Here is a 16,167-nt window from a genome sequence, read left to right on the forward strand (position 1 = left end):
ATTTAAAAAAAAAAAATTAAATTTTTATTTTTTTTAATTTATTTATTTATTCATTTTTAAATTCAATAACTTTATTGAGACATTTGTTCATACATATAAAACACAATATATTTATATATATATATATATATATATATATGTATATATTTACATTTTCAAGTTCTTATTTTTAAAATAAATAAAATAAAAAATGAAAAATAAAAAATAAAATAAAACAAGTATTATAAATAAGCAATAAAAAAAAAACAGTAGAAAAAACAACAATAACTGAAATACTATATTTACAGACAGAGAAAACAACAACTATTTGCCTTTCAGGCCTAAATGTAGACTATCTGCTCTTTCCTGTTTCATACAAATGCTGGTTTCAAGAACAGAACAAACACCAGCCAAACATCGTTGTTGATTCAATTTTTTTTTTTTCTGGCTCTGGATAACCAAAGTCATTGCTGATTTGCAACTCCATTATTTCAGGAGGAATGAGAAGATACAGCCTATTGTCATACTCATTAACCAATTACAACAACAATCTAATGATGTTACACTTCCATTATTTTTGACTGGTTGCTTCAAAATCTATTTATTTAAAAAGAGCTTTATCATCCTGTTTTAATGTAAGTTATCTCAATACTTCAAAATGCAATATCTGGCAATAAAAATAATGTTGTTATTTTAACATGTTGCACTGTCAACACAAGAATCAGACTAATTGGTTGAAAACATTATGCATATTTAGGGATATTATCATGAGATTATGAATTGTTTCCTCTCTGCAGATGTCTCATTAAAGGAGTCGGAGGTGCAAGGAACATAAACCAGTCAGTTCTACAAAGTAGTTTAAGGTGAGGCTGAGTTGAGTGTATTCGGATCAATAAAACCAAATCACGTGTTTCTTCTCCTTCATTGAAACATGTTCCTGTCCTCAGAAAAAGTGGCGTCCCTCGTAGCAGCAGGTGAGGGTGTCAGGAAGCAGTAATGAGGGTGTCAGTAGGTGTTAGCGTGTCCTAACATCTAAGTGAAACTGGTCAGCCCAGGCGGGAGGCAGTGGAGGGTGGGGTTCTGGTGGATGGATTGGTGGGGGGTACTCACTGTTACTTACTTGAACGGCTTCTCCCCGGTGTGCGTGCGGATGTGGTTGTTGAGCGTCGTGGCGCCGGCGAACGCCCGGCCGCAGTATCCGCATTTGAAGGGTCGGTCGCTGGAGTGCGTCACCACGTGGTTCCTCAGATCTGATGGCTGGGAGAAGGACTGGGAGCAGTGGCCACACTGGTACGGCCTGAGGGGGGGAGAGAGACGGGTGTTAAAGTGTCAGGGCTCTTTACAGGTCTCGTAGTGCAGAGATGCTGTCACCGTCCAGGGTTTCGGAGGCACATGGAAGACGCTTTGAAAATGTTTACAATGCTAAATATGTTTTTACATTCATTTGTTGTTAGTACACTTTAATTCTGTTATTCTGCAGAATAAAAAAAAGGGATTTCCTTTGTAGTAAGACTGAAATTTGACACTTTGTCAGTTAATTTGTACAATAAAGAGTCTCTTTTGTTCAGGATGATGCACAATATGCTACATTTCATTTGTTCTTGCATTGGAACATGAGCTACCTGAAGTCTTACTGTATATATGTGCTATTATCTTGTGGAGATGTTCTTTCAAGGGTAAAATACAACAATTGAAAAGAAAATTCTTGAATCAAGAATCGAGTCTTATGTTGTACAGATTGTAAAGACCAACATACAAAATGATGATGATGATGAAATGGTGATTTTCTGCTACCAAATAATGATTTTACAGACAAAGAAGACAGTGAACACCAGTGGTGGAAGAAGTATTCACATATAATCCTTAGAGTTAATGCATAACAGTGTAAAATATACTCTCTTAAGTCCAGCAGTAGAATGAGAGGTTTTCTAAAGGGACTCTGGTGCTCGGAAACACAAACACTTTGGTACACAGGGACGTGTTAGCATCAAAATATACTTATGTAACAAAAGTAAAAGAACTCATTATGCAGAATAATATACTTTATCATTGGTTTTGTTTTCATGACTTTAATGTTGTAGCTGGTAAAAGTGAGCTTATTTATTGTCCTGCTGTGTCATAAATTATTAGTTAATTATAATGTTTTATTCCTGAATCTGCTAATTAACAAATGCTGTCAAATAAATGTAGCGGAGAAAAAGTGCAATATTGGTTCCCAAAATGTAGTAAAGTAGAAGAAAAAAATAGCTCAAAATAGTACTGTAAGTACAGTACTTGAGTGAAAGTACTTAGTTTACATTCTACCACACACACACACACACACACACACACACACACACACACACACACACACACACACACACACGCACACACACACACACACACACAGGCTCATGAAAAACAAGCAAAGAAGAGCATAAACAAGCAGAATGTAAACAAACACACAAACGCAGCTAATTACACAAATACACAAAACACAAACACACTTTAATACACACAAACAGATAGAGAGGGGTGAGGCACACAGATAACACACACACACACACACACACACACACACACACACACACACACACACACACACACACACACACACACACACACACACACACACACACACACACACACACACACACACACACACACAGGGGAGTCGGACACTGCTCCGGTAACCATGGCAGCATGACCCTCATCAACAATGCAGGCAGAGATCACGACTGGACCATTTATCACTGTGTGTGTGTGTGTGTGTGTGTGTGTGTGTGTGTGTGTGTGTGTGTGTGTGTGTGTGTGTGTGTGTGTGTGTGTGTGTGTGTGTGTGTGTGTGTTAGTTACACACACAGACTGAAACAAACAACAGCAGTGTGTCTGCTAATAGAGTGTCCAGAGCTTCCATGCAGCAGCAGCAGATCTAATCTTAACACTGTTTCTATTTATTGAGCTGAACACACACACACACACACACACACACACACACACACACACACACACACACACACACACACACACACACACACACACACACACACACACACACACACACACACACACACACTGTGAACATTATCTGCTGATGTGGTTTTAACTTACTGGTCACTTCCCGTGTGTTAAACACATGCTCTCTCTGCTCATATCTCTGCTCCCCCTCCATGTTTTCCATTATCAACTTTTCCAGCTTCATTCCCGTTTACAGATAGAAACAAGTCTTTATTTTCCAATCAAAACATTAACCAAATCATTTATGGAATAAAATACAAAATGCAGAACATTTAAAAACTAACTCCAAACCTTTAGTATATTATAAACTGGAAAAGTAATGAATTAAACATGATTCAGGTACTTTTTAGAATACATTTTTGTGGACTACCGTCGCACAATAAAGTGCATAAGATCATAATGTGCAGCTCTAATCTCCATATTCCACATGGTGTGTAGAAAATGTCTTTCTCTGTAAATTGTTCTTGTAAATCCCTCTGACATATATATATATATATACACACACACACACACACACACACACACACACACATATATATATATATATATATATATATATATATATGTGTGTGTATGTGTGTATGTGTGTGTATATACAGTATATATATACACACACACACCCTTCTCTGTACGTCGTTCATCAGTGTGTGACTGGGTTGGTAGTTAGAATGTCTCTGCAGCGTTGCGTTCGGGGAACAAAGTCCTGCGTGCCGCCTGTAGCCGTAAAAATAAAGCGGTTCTTATTCTGAAACCAATAAGACAAAACTCTGACATCAGTAGCTTACAAATAGGTAAACACCGGAGAACGAGAATAAAACAAATAGACCAACGTCTTCAGCACTCCAATAAATCACAAACACCTACTGTACCCGGAGAGGACGTAGACACCACACACACACACACACACACACACACACACACACACACACACACACACACACACACACACACACGGAGGAATGTAATAAGAGTAAAATAGTGTAATATAAAATCGAAAAATTCTCACTTGCAGTTTTCCACATAAAAGGCGTCTCGCCGTGGGGGTCGCTTCATTTATCAGCCGGCTGGTCTATAAGTTCACGCCTCAGCGGGCCGCACCACTATTTATTAGGTGGGTTTTCTATGAAGAGCCGCATTGATTGTGAATAGTTTAAGTTGATGAATGTGTGGATATTATTTATTAAGGCAGCAGGCCGGGAGATTAATGCCCGGTTATTGTTTATTACAGCGGAGAGAGAGAAGAGGAGGAGGAGGAGGAGGAGGTGAAGCACAAACACCTCCATCACACACACAAACAAACACAAACAGGTATTCGCATATGTAAACCAAAATATTTGCACACACAAACACATGCAAATGGGTTCTTGTGCACAAATAAATACACTTTTGCATGAATTACCACACACAGTTTGAGTAGTTGAGCGTGAACCTCATGCAAAGTGATTCTACCGTTTCCGCGGCGATCATAGAGACGCTGTGATCATTTTTATAGCTCAAAGTAATTAAAAAAAGAAAGATGGCGTCCTCAAACTCGTGGATCTGATCGTCAAACCAGACCTGCTGGATCACATTTCATCGTCTCAACTACATTAACAAAAAGTACTGCACTTGGTAGGTACTTGTACTTGTACTTTTAGCTCCATTTAATAGTATTTGTTACTTAATACATAACATCTCAGAGGGAATAAGACTTTATCGAGTAATCTACATATTAATGCATTAATAACTATAATCCAATAATATATGTATTTATCTGAAAAATTGGCAATTCCACATAAATAGTACTTTTACTTCTGGTACTCTATATTGTGATGTTAAATACTTCTGTATTTGTACTTAAGTAAAGGATCTGGATACTACTTTTTGCATATATTTTATTGAGTGTAACGATAGAAATTCATGTTGAAAACAACAACAACAAACACTGAGAACTCTTCTGTTATTATTTTTTTATAGAAAGGTTTGTTCTCATCTGTGAGTATATCAATTTATGTTTATCAATGCATTCATCAATTATACTTGTAATAGAGCATTTCTTCACTGTAGTACTCTGCTTTTACTTCAGGTCTGAATACTTCCTCCTCCTCCGTCTGAAAGGAACCTAAAGCAACAGACTTTTGCACAGATTTCTCACCACAAAATTAGCAAAAGAGGAGCTACAATTTCAAAACACACAGATTCAAATATTTTCATATTCTTTATGGTTTATAAAATGTGAGAAAATTATTGGAAACGGCCATTATGATGAGCGTTAGGCGACGAACCAACACACCAAAATATACAATCATTGAGATTATATATCGAAAAAAGCTAAACTTATTACAAACAATCATCTATCTAGTAATGGATCATCAACAAACCCTTCGTTTCACCTTTACTCTCCCTCATATTTCAGGAGATCTTACAGTTTAACTCTTTAGTCTCCTCTCATTGGCCCGTTCAGCTGAGCAGCGCCTCTCTCTTGGCGCCCGTTAGCGTCACACAGTTATTCAGTCAGACGGCGTTACAGGCTGTTGACAGCTCAGACGGACAAATATGTTCAGAGTTAACATGACGGCGAAGAAAAACACGAAATAGACGCTTCGATTTGGTTCACAGGCAAACTAATAATACTTGGTTTGGATGGCGGTGAGAGTGGAACCGGCTGCCATGTTGTTCCCACTTAGCCCCGCCTCCAAAAGAGTGTGTGTGTGTGTGTGTGTGTGAGATCTATAAAATTCAGCATTTTCAACACGTCTGTGAAATGCGTCTCGGGACAATAAACCTTGTGACGCCTTTCAGCGCAGCGTGTGGTAACGACAGCAGAGTGGGAGTCTACGTGTCGCTGTGTCCACGCCTCTAAACACATGAGCCGATGACAGAGACCCCAAACCCTGAACGCCGAGCAGCTCCTCGTTGGTCCGGCTGTTACGACTACGTGGGAATAAAGTTTGTTGGCCCGCTGAGCGTGTTTTCATCTCATCTGAGAGGTCAGAGGTCAAGAAGGTGGAGGGGTTTGGAGAAACGCTGATAGAAACTGATGCCCACCGACCGCAGGAGAAACTCTCAATATGCCAAATGTTACAACAGAAAAGTACAACAACAAACGAACGTCTGTCCAACAACTCAATCAGATGGGGAGGAAGACTTCAGAGTAAAAGACAGGAAGTCTGAGAGGTGAGAGGTATGTGTCTTAGCCGTTTGGTCACCGTGTTCATTTTTCAACATGTCTTTTAATCAACTATTTTGAAACTGAACCCTTATAACATTTAATCAAAATAAATCACAAGGCTCTCATCAATCATATTCTATTAAATCAAGTAAAAAAATATATATATTTTCAACTGTTTCCAACACAAACTTGTTATATGAACTTTGTGTTTTCTTCACATTTCTGACACATTTCTAGAGATAAGGATGAGGCTGTTATTTTATTTAAACCATTAAAACCAATAAATGCAATAATGATAGCATAAAAAAAAATACAGAGAAATGTGATTTTTCCTGCTTACAAGTATTATCCCTGCCCAACATGATCTATGTCATCTCACTGTCATCCATTGTGTTTCTAGGAAATTTAAATCTAATGTCTCATTATAACTTTTTAAAGAAATAGATATAAACTCATTTCAAACCTTTGCTAACTGACGCGCCACATAATCCATAAAAAGCAGAAGCAATGTTTAAAAGAAACAAAGTAAAAACATAAAGATGAGCTTCTAGTTTTCTGAGTTAAGTTGTGTGTGTGTGTGTGTGTGTGTGTGTGTGTGTGTGTGTGTGTGTGTGTGTGTGTGTGTGTGTGTGTGTGTGTGTGTGTGTGTGTGTGCAGCGTGCAGTGATGCAGAGTGAAGTGTGTTGATTGACCCGTATGGAGTCGGTCTAATCCATAAGGACTTATATCTGCGCTGTGAGGACGACTCGTCTGTCTGCCTATGTATGAAGACATTATTCCTCCAGAGACCAGCAGCTATAAATCACTGCTCCCGCCTCGTCAATACACAATCAATGTTTCTCTGAACACACACACACACACACACACACACACACACACACACACACACACACACACACACACACACACACACACACACACACACACATATTTATACTGTATGTATATGAGCAGACATCCAAGCACAAATAAACAAGTGGACCGCCACACAAACACACCAAAGTCCTTTTCCTTCATCTACTTTTCTCTCCGTCTTTTCCTGTCCTTTCTCTTTGACTGTATCGACCAACCTATTAAAGCAGAAAGCTCACATATTGTCCTCTCATCAGCCAGTTGTTCTCATCAAACGAGCCCAGCAGACAGACAACATCATGTCAGCACAGAGACTTCAGCCTGGGACTGGGAGGAAGGGGGCTGTGGATTATGGGTAGTGGAGTTTAGGAGGATATCAGAGCTTTTAAAGCTTTTAATCCATTGATTAATTCCAAAAGAACAGAGGACACTTACTATCTTACCATTGTTTGTTTGTGGGGCGTTCACTGACGGCGTGTTCTGAACAGTTGTTATCGACCTGTGACGTGTTACTCCTACTTTAAATTAGTTCGCTATTACATTTGAAAAGTCTAGTGGCACCAAATAGAAGCGACTGAACGTGTCTCAGGCTTCTAACAACTGACCCAGAAGCAGTAAAACAAAACAAGCAAGAGGTGATAGATATAGAAATGATATCTGATCGACAGAAGTTGTTCATCTACTTTAACACCACCACACAGATCTCAATTTAAACATGTGAAAATCCACTCGTATGCAGACGCAACACATATAGGTTTTTATTATAGCGGCAAACATGACGGATAAAAATAGACTTTGATGGAATTTCTACAAGCCCGTCCATCACAGTGATGGATCATTTACAGTTACTCCTGCGGCTACGCGCTGCAAAAAAACAGAAAGAGTAAAGTGATTTTTCAACACATCTGTGTGTCCAGCAGGGACAACACACACACACACACACACACACACACACACACACACACACACACACACACACACACACACACACACACACACACACACACACACACACACACACACACACACATATTAATACTGACACACATCTGTGTTAGTGTTAAATGCAAATAAGTCCTCACTGCTGGGTGATAAATCTCCTAAATGTCAACAGTCTTGTTTCAGTCCGACATGCAAACATTTACATGTTGTTATTGTGAGTTTTCTCAGCTCACGGAGCAGCAAGGGAACCTTCAACCGATGCTAAAGCCACGGACTGCAGGTAAGAGGAGGACGGAGGCGTTGGTTTCTGGACGGCTGTTTTGAAGCCTTGCGATCGCCATTTTGCCGTCGCCATTTTGTTTTTAAGACATTTTTAGGCAACCAAAATGTTACCAATAACTTTGATGAAGTGAAAACACACTAAAGTTGTCGGACAAAAACACGGTCAACTCCCAGACTGGACAACGCCGTGGTGTGGACCTGTCAATAACTATGTAGCCCCGCCCTAAAGCATCCCCTGCTTTATGGTCTGTTTGACTCTAAATGGAGCATCATTTACTAAATGAACATCATGCTGTATTGAAGAAGACTTGAAACTAGAGATTGAGACCATAAACTCATGTTTACAATGTTTACTGAGGGAATAAATCAAGAGAGAAGTAGAGTCATTTTCTCATAGACTTCTATACAACCAGAGGAGTCGCCCCCTGGTGGACAGGAGAGAGAATGCAGCTTTAATGAGGTTTTAACGGTGTTGTTTTTTTTAAACATCAATAAATCATGTGTATTTTGAGATATCTCTTTGATCACTACAAAACAATTATGAGCACCACTAGACCATTATATTCTTACAGTCTGCTGTTTTTTTAAGCCTGTAGTTACAGTTCAGTCCTTTAGAAGTTCTGTATGTTATTATAAGCAGAAGGTATTGAGGTTGTTGATGACCCTCAATGTTCCCTTCACCTCATCATTAACACTGTAGTAATATATATTCTGAAATCTAGAGTTGATCCAGTCTGTAAACATGCCAGAATGAATAATTTCATAATATTTAAAAAACTCGTATTAATGTACGTGCCATCCATCATTTTGTAATGACAAACATATGTGTGTGAAACAAGGTTTGAATATCAAACGTCCACACAGAAGTAGATCGTTAGAGTTGCTCACTGAGACGACCTTCAGCAGACAGTTAATGTCTGCAGAGACACAATGATGAAGGTCAAACTCAGACACTACACCTGCTTTTATCTGCTCCAACAAACAAAATGTAACCACAAATAGATAATTAGTGATCATTTAATTTTAAGTGGCTGATTAAAGTTTAATAGTAATTGGAGATAATGAATTAATTAGCAGGTTGGAGGCCGTCTGGAGTCCCAGAGGTCTGAGTGAAAAATACCAACCTCAACACTAAATGTCCTGAAACGGCTTTTATTCTGGAGGAACGTTGTGTTTTCAACGCTTTCATTTTTAATTTATTTGTGATTAGGAAGAAGAACATATCTGTGAATGTTTCTTACATTTTTTGTATAAGTAATAAATAATAATAAGCAAAAAATTAGTTTGTTTCTTCTTTAAGAGTATTTTATTATACTAATTTATAATGTTTTAAATCAACATTGCCACACATGTGTTTTGTAGTTTCTTGCATGGTAGTCATTGTTTTTAAAGGCAGTATTTCTGACCAGCTGCAGACTAAGTTTTATTTGTAGAATTAAATTCCAGTGGTGGATGTGTTGGATTGTTTCTGAGTCTTGTGATCTAAACATTTTTAATACTTCCAGAGCGTTGTAAAGTCCGAAAAGTCACAATTTACCGGAAAGAATAAAGATGTAATCATATTCAAATTTCCCCACATGGTTTTTGACTACCAAAATATTCCGCCTCAATCCAAATTTGTTTGTGTTTAGCCGTTCAAAAACGTTTCACTGCAGAAAACCGCCCGCAAGGCCCCAGGTGCAGGCACGTCTAGCTTTAAAAGGGAATGGGAGACGACAATCTGATTGGTTTAGATCATGTTACGCCCAAAACACAAACTATGATTAATAAAGAGACTAAATACGACCTCTTTGCCCACTGCGTCTTACTTTTTGCCCTGATTATGCAGTGTTTAACTAGCAAAAGTAAACGTTCTGTAGCTTTGGACCATAACCCATAGATAGTTTCAACAGGGCTCTTAATCACCTATTTCTCCCCCAAACACAGTCACATTTGGTCAAGTTTTTCTTCTGAATGCATCCACCGGTATCTCATTGGAATAAGCCAAAAGTTACATATAAAGTACGTTCCTCCATGAAGAATATTCTACTTCTGCACTTTTTTCTGCTTCGTTATTCTATTGTACTTTTTTGTACGCTACAAAATCTGCAGAATCTCAGGCAGAATTTTTGTATAAATGTTGTTTTCTATTCTGTATCTTCACCTGTTAACTTATTTCAAGTCCCTGTGGATGAGAGCAATCAATCAATTCAAACCTCCATTTAAGTGAAATCATCACCATGAAAATGATTCATTGTCATCTAAAAGCTTTTTCAGGTTCATATTTGGGGAAAACGTCTTGTTTTGTCGATTATCTGGTTTCCCAGTGATGAAGTTAAACACTGAACATGCTCCATTACTCATGTGAGATTATTGGAGTGTTTAGTAATACAGTATGTTTAGCCGTATGGAAAAAACTGAAGAATCTCTAACAGAGGCCAATTCCTCGACGAGGTATTGCTAGATGGTAAAAACAAATGACAAAATTAACATTTAATTCCTCTATAGAGTCAACGGTGTGATGATACACACTTTCAATCACTTGTAAACCTTCTGTCCTTTGATATACAAGTGCGATTATATCCATATAAACAACGTGAACCACCAGAATGAGATCTGGGTTGTGAACACTGGTGATCAAAGCGCTTAGCTAACATACCACATTTTCGGTAAAAGCACTAATGACTCTTTTAAACACCAGTGCAGTAAACACATCAATCATTAAAGCAGTGGTTATTAATTGTGTATATTGTAGGGGTTTACACTGCCTAGCTTTTTGTAATATGTCAAACCTGTAAGTGGAAACCCAGTCCATTTATGTTCAGATTTTTTTCCCCCTGATTCATCACTCATCGTCATCACAGAACTTTAACAGTATCCTACATCTCGACACCAGTTTGAAACTGAATCGAAAGCACTTCCAAGGCCTCACGGACATAAACAAACTGCTAGTCTGATGATCGATTTGGTTGATATGACAGTCAGGGGGAGGGAGACACTGACACAGAAAAAGAAAAAGTTCAGAAAAAGAAACAGTCAGCAGAAAAAACAAACCTGAAAGTGATGGAGCTGAGAGGATGTGTGGTGTTTTTTCGAAGCTGATGTAAAGAGCCATCAGTCTTCAGCTTCAAATGTTCCCATCAAGTAAACATTAACAAATATGCACGAGAGAGGGAGAGGGGAGAGAGGCGTTAGGAAATCAAGAAGGGAAAGAAAAGCCAGGTTCCTTTGTTCACAGACAGGAAGTATTGGTTAAATGTCTAAAGACTGGAACCTGTCTCCTCAAAGATGATACAAGGTTGACTAATTAAAGTAAACAACATAAAGGGTGTTAATATGGTAACAACTTCAATGGTCAACCGCATACAAGAGCCCTAAAACCTCCTGAAGGAAATCTAGAAACACAGGGACCATAAAGACCACCTACAGGGCCCCTAGAACCTCTTTAATAACCATTATAACCTCCTGAAAGGGCCCGTAGAACCCCTTCAATTGCTGACTCCAGGTCAGTTATTTACAATGGCCGCTCTAACCTTCTATAGGAGGTATAGCACTTCCTCAATGTGTGCTAGAACCACATACAGGACTCCAAGAACCACCCTCATAGACCACTATCAACTCCTAAAGGATGTATAGAACTACCTCAATGACTGCTAGAACCACCTACAAGACTCCAAGAACCCCCTCAAGACCACTAGAACCATTTACAGGACGTATAGAAGTTATTCAATGACCACTATAACCACCTACAGGAGGTCAAGAACCCCCTCAGAGACCACTATAACCACCTACAGAGGTGAAGAACCCCCTTAAGACCACTATAACCACCTACAGGTCCCTGAGAACCTCCTTAATGACCACTGTAACCACCTACAGGACTTCCAGAACCACCTCAGAGACCACTATAACTACCTATAGGACTCATAGAAGCTACTCAATGACTGCTAGAACCACCTTCAGGACTTCAAGAACCCCCTCAATGACCAATGTGAAAGACCACTACACCTATAGGACGTATAGAACTTACGCAATAAGCGCTAGAACCATCTTCAGGACTTCAAGAACCCCCTCAATGACCAATGTGAAAGACCACTACACCTATAGGACGTATAGAAGTTATCCAATGACTTCTAGAACCACCTACAGGACTTTAAGAACCTCCCTAATGACTGCTGAAGTTAATTGCAGCATTTTGATCAGGTCATTGTTCAGGTTGCTTCTATCGATTCGGCCATTGTTTGTTATCGGCAGATATTGATTCTAAATAGTTTGATTGTGGGTCTCTGTATAGGGTGATCAGAAAGCTGGTACACTGGACCGACCTCTACTCTGAAGTCCTGTGTACGAAAGTCTGATGATCTATTGTCTATGACTCACAATGAGGTCTGAGTCAGACGGACTGATTATTAGAATCATTAACATTCAGGCTGAAGCCCTAGAGTAGATCATGGCTACTGGAGGTGAGATTGAATTCGGGGGCAGGCCTTTGGGCAGACTGACGCTGTGATGGGGGTACTGGTGTAGCCCCAGTCCACATGAGTGTGAGGCGATATGGGGCCTTGGAGCTCCAGGACTCGGGCCAGTTTGGCTTGTTCAGCTGAATTCTATCTGCTCCTCTGTCCCATAAAACCTTCCTATTGACAGGCAGCTCCACATCGACCCTCCCTCCCCCCCCTCCACATCCAGCCCACATTTTTCTTCCCTATGAGTATTAGTTTATTGAATAAGTGGCATCTGTTTTCCTGGCCCCGTCACCGTAAGGCGAGGTATTTCTCACTGACGCACAGCGTTGATTTATATGCCGCTCCGACTCTCCCCCGCGAAAAAAATAAAGCTAAGCAAAAAATTTCCAATACATCCTCCGTCCCCCCCCGATGCACAAACACAAACACACACATCACGGCTCCTCTTCCTCCCTCCACGCTGTTTATAATTAAGTTGGCAGATGTTATACACACTCAGACACTTTTACACTCTCCTCACTCTCATCCACAGACTCCCACTTTCTGTCACACACAAATGGTGTGATGATGAGACAACCAGAGTAATAAATTATTAAACTAAATGTCTGGTTTGCCGGCTTCCTCTGGAGAACTGCAACAACAGGTTTTTAAAACTTGAATGCTGTGTCATGTTCACCACGTTATAGCAAATACAAGTGTTCCTAGAGCTAAATTACAGACGTACAAACACTGATGTTGTTAAAGGGTTATGTTTGTTTCCATACTCATCAGGAAAGGAACGGGAAAATCTGATTGTCTTTTCTTTTAAGCCATCAGAAGTTACAGGAAACCATCGTGGAACTATCCAGAGTCTTGATTCTAAATATGCTATATCTGAGTAAATATACTCAGAGGTGCAGCGGGTCTGTGGTTCGATCCCCGGCTCCTCCAGTCCGCATGTCGAAGTTTCTTTGGGCAAAACCCAGAACCCCAAATTGTTCTAGATGGCTCTGTGAACGGGTGTGAATGTGAATTAGTTTAGTACTGATAGGCAGGTGAGCCATTACCTGGTAGCCCCTACTATCAGTGTGTGGTTGCGTGTGAATGGGAGAATGATCACATGTTGTGTTAAAGCACCTTGAGTGGTCGGAAGGCTGTAAAGGCGCTCTACAGTTGCAAATACAAAATCTCAGGGCTGCAATATCCATCAATCCATCCATTATCTGTAACCGCTAACCCCATTCAGGGCCGCGAGGAGGGCTGGAGCCAGTCCCAGCTGACATGGCGTTAAAGGAGCGGTACGACCTTGACAGATTGCCGGACGGACAACCACTCACCCTCACAAATGAACATAATGCATATCTTTGGACTGTGGGAAGAAGACAGAGAACCCAGAGAAAGCACTGCTAACATGGGGAGAACATGCAACTAACTGAAACAAAGTCCTTTAAGATGTTAAGATACATTGTAGTTTTTAGAAGCGTAGATGGAAAGCAAGAGGGGTCATTCTCAACCTCACACTGGAAAGATTCATCTTCTTCAGTGTACCAGTCGAACCCCTACAGCTTATTCTCCATATTGCATTGATTGTTATGTGAACAGATGGATGGAAAACATCAGGAAGACCATATTTTATGGAAATCTGTCAACATACGAGTATCAGTAAGGAAATAAAGAACGTTGTGGTAAATTGTGATATTCTACGTAGTTGGTTTATCCACTTGGGGAGTTTTTCATTTTCTGATTCGATGATGTTCAGACTGTAAAGCCCTCTGAGGCAAATTTGTGATTTGTGATTTTGGGCTGAATTGAAAATGGACTCTCAGTAGATGCTCCCTTACCTGTCTGGGTTCTGCGGACAGACGTGCATCTGCAGCAGGATCCTCTGGGTGAAGGTCTTGAAGCACTGGCCGCACTTCCACAGGTGCCAGTCGCTGAAGTCGCTGCTGAGCTGGCTGGTGGAGGTCGGGCTCGCCAGGATCCGCTGGTTCTTTGACCCCAGCTGGCCGTAACTGATGTCCGACTGAACCCCGATCCCGACCTTGTCCATGAGGGAGAAGTTCCTGGGGCAGGGGGAGTGGGGGAAGACCATGGAGCGCATGAGGGCGGTGGAGGGGGTGGAGGAGGAGGAAGATGAGGAGGAGGAGGAGGAGGAGGAGGGTTTGCCGTTCTTGCTGAAGGATTGAAGGGACTCCTGCCTGGTCATCGCTTCTATGACTGTGTTTGGGACATTTACTGGAGACCAAGAAAACATAAAAGACAGAAACGTTTTTGAGAAAGACTTTCACAATAAAAGTCCCCTAAAGTAAGGAAAAACAAAAACACAGTGTTTTCCTAAACTGTTTACAACTGAACGTTTTTGGATATTAAAAACAAAATCTATACTTACCACTAACTTGCTAAGTAAGAATTTCACCTGTGTTCAATTAGACTCTCTTACAGCTGTGACTACTGTATTCCTTAGTTCTTGTAACCTTTTTCTGAACATATGATGTTTTCATTCATTAGAGTGGAAAAGAACAAAAACAGGACGCAATTATTTTGGTTCACCTGCCATCCCAGGCTTGTTTGGGCTCCACCAAAAGCCTCATCTATCATAATGAGCTGTTGTTCATGACTTTAGAGGCAAAACAATAAAATGTGCTTCCCTTGTAGGGGGTCTACTTTAAAGACAAGATATTTAGAAGGAACTCTGTAGAATCAGCGATTATGCTGAAGGGAGTCTGTCGATGAGGTTCAGCCTTTACACAGGACCCCCGCCTCTAGACGGATTCTGAACACATCCAACTTGGGGGGGATCCATTGCATTGAGGCAGATCCACAAAATAGTGCATATCTGACTTGGCTTTGGCGAGTCTCAGGATGCCCAGGAGGAGCTGGAGGACTTGGCTGGGGAGAAGGCCAGCTAGACTAACTTGGCCTGCTGAGTGTCGGCACACTAAAACAAATATATACTCAAAACTTTTATCTGTCAGCAGGACAGTCTCATCTGTGTGCTGCGCTTGGTGAATAAAAGCAAATTCAGATTTCTTGCTGTTGTGATGGAAACAGAGAGCCCGCCACATAGTCCTAACTGAGGCCAGATCCGCCTGGCTAGCCCAGGGCACACTGCAGCTCCTGCTTCCAGTGAATGGAATTATGGGTCTAGTTAGTCTGTTTGGAGTCTGTTCGTTAGTACAGTTACAGACACACTGTTCCTCCTCTCACCACAGAAACGGTTCTCAAACTATGGCTGCCTGCCTGTTCCTGGTGGGGTTACCACATGATGAGCAATTCCAGGTACTACTACTACTACAGGTACTAATGCCACTTCCACTGTGAACGGTTCTGCTACTCCTATTAGTATTACTACTACTACTAACACTATGCAAACACAGGCTACTAAAACAATAGCAATAATAATACTGTTATTACTACTAGTCCCATTACTGTCATTAATACTTAAGTTCTAGTATACTCAAATACTGTATCTACAAATACTACGCAACACCCTCTACAAGTGCTACAACTGTTACTGCTGCTTCTACTAGAACAACTGGTATT

General features: G+C 40.4%; 1 protein-coding gene across 1 annotated transcript in view; it reads right to left on the bottom strand.

Moving 5' to 3' along the window:
* Positions 1–1,095: 1,095 nt before the first annotated feature.
* prdm6 (PR domain containing 6) overlaps positions 1,096–16,167 on the bottom strand; it is a 74,965-nt gene continuing 59,893 nt past the window's right edge. The window contains exons 7-8 of the mRNA XM_054610914.1: positions 14,466–14,859; positions 1,096–1,276 (exon numbers count right to left, since the gene is read on the bottom strand). Of these exons, the coding sequence (XP_054466889.1) occupies positions 1,096–1,276; positions 14,466–14,859 (575 nt within the window). The remainder of the gene's footprint in view (positions 1,277–14,465; positions 14,860–16,167) is intronic.

The sequence above is a fragment of the Anoplopoma fimbria genome, chromosome 13, assembly GCF_027596085.1.
Source record: "Anoplopoma fimbria isolate UVic2021 breed Golden Eagle Sablefish chromosome 13, Afim_UVic_2022, whole genome shotgun sequence".
Taxonomy (NCBI): domain Eukaryota; kingdom Metazoa; phylum Chordata; class Actinopteri; order Perciformes; family Anoplopomatidae; genus Anoplopoma; species Anoplopoma fimbria.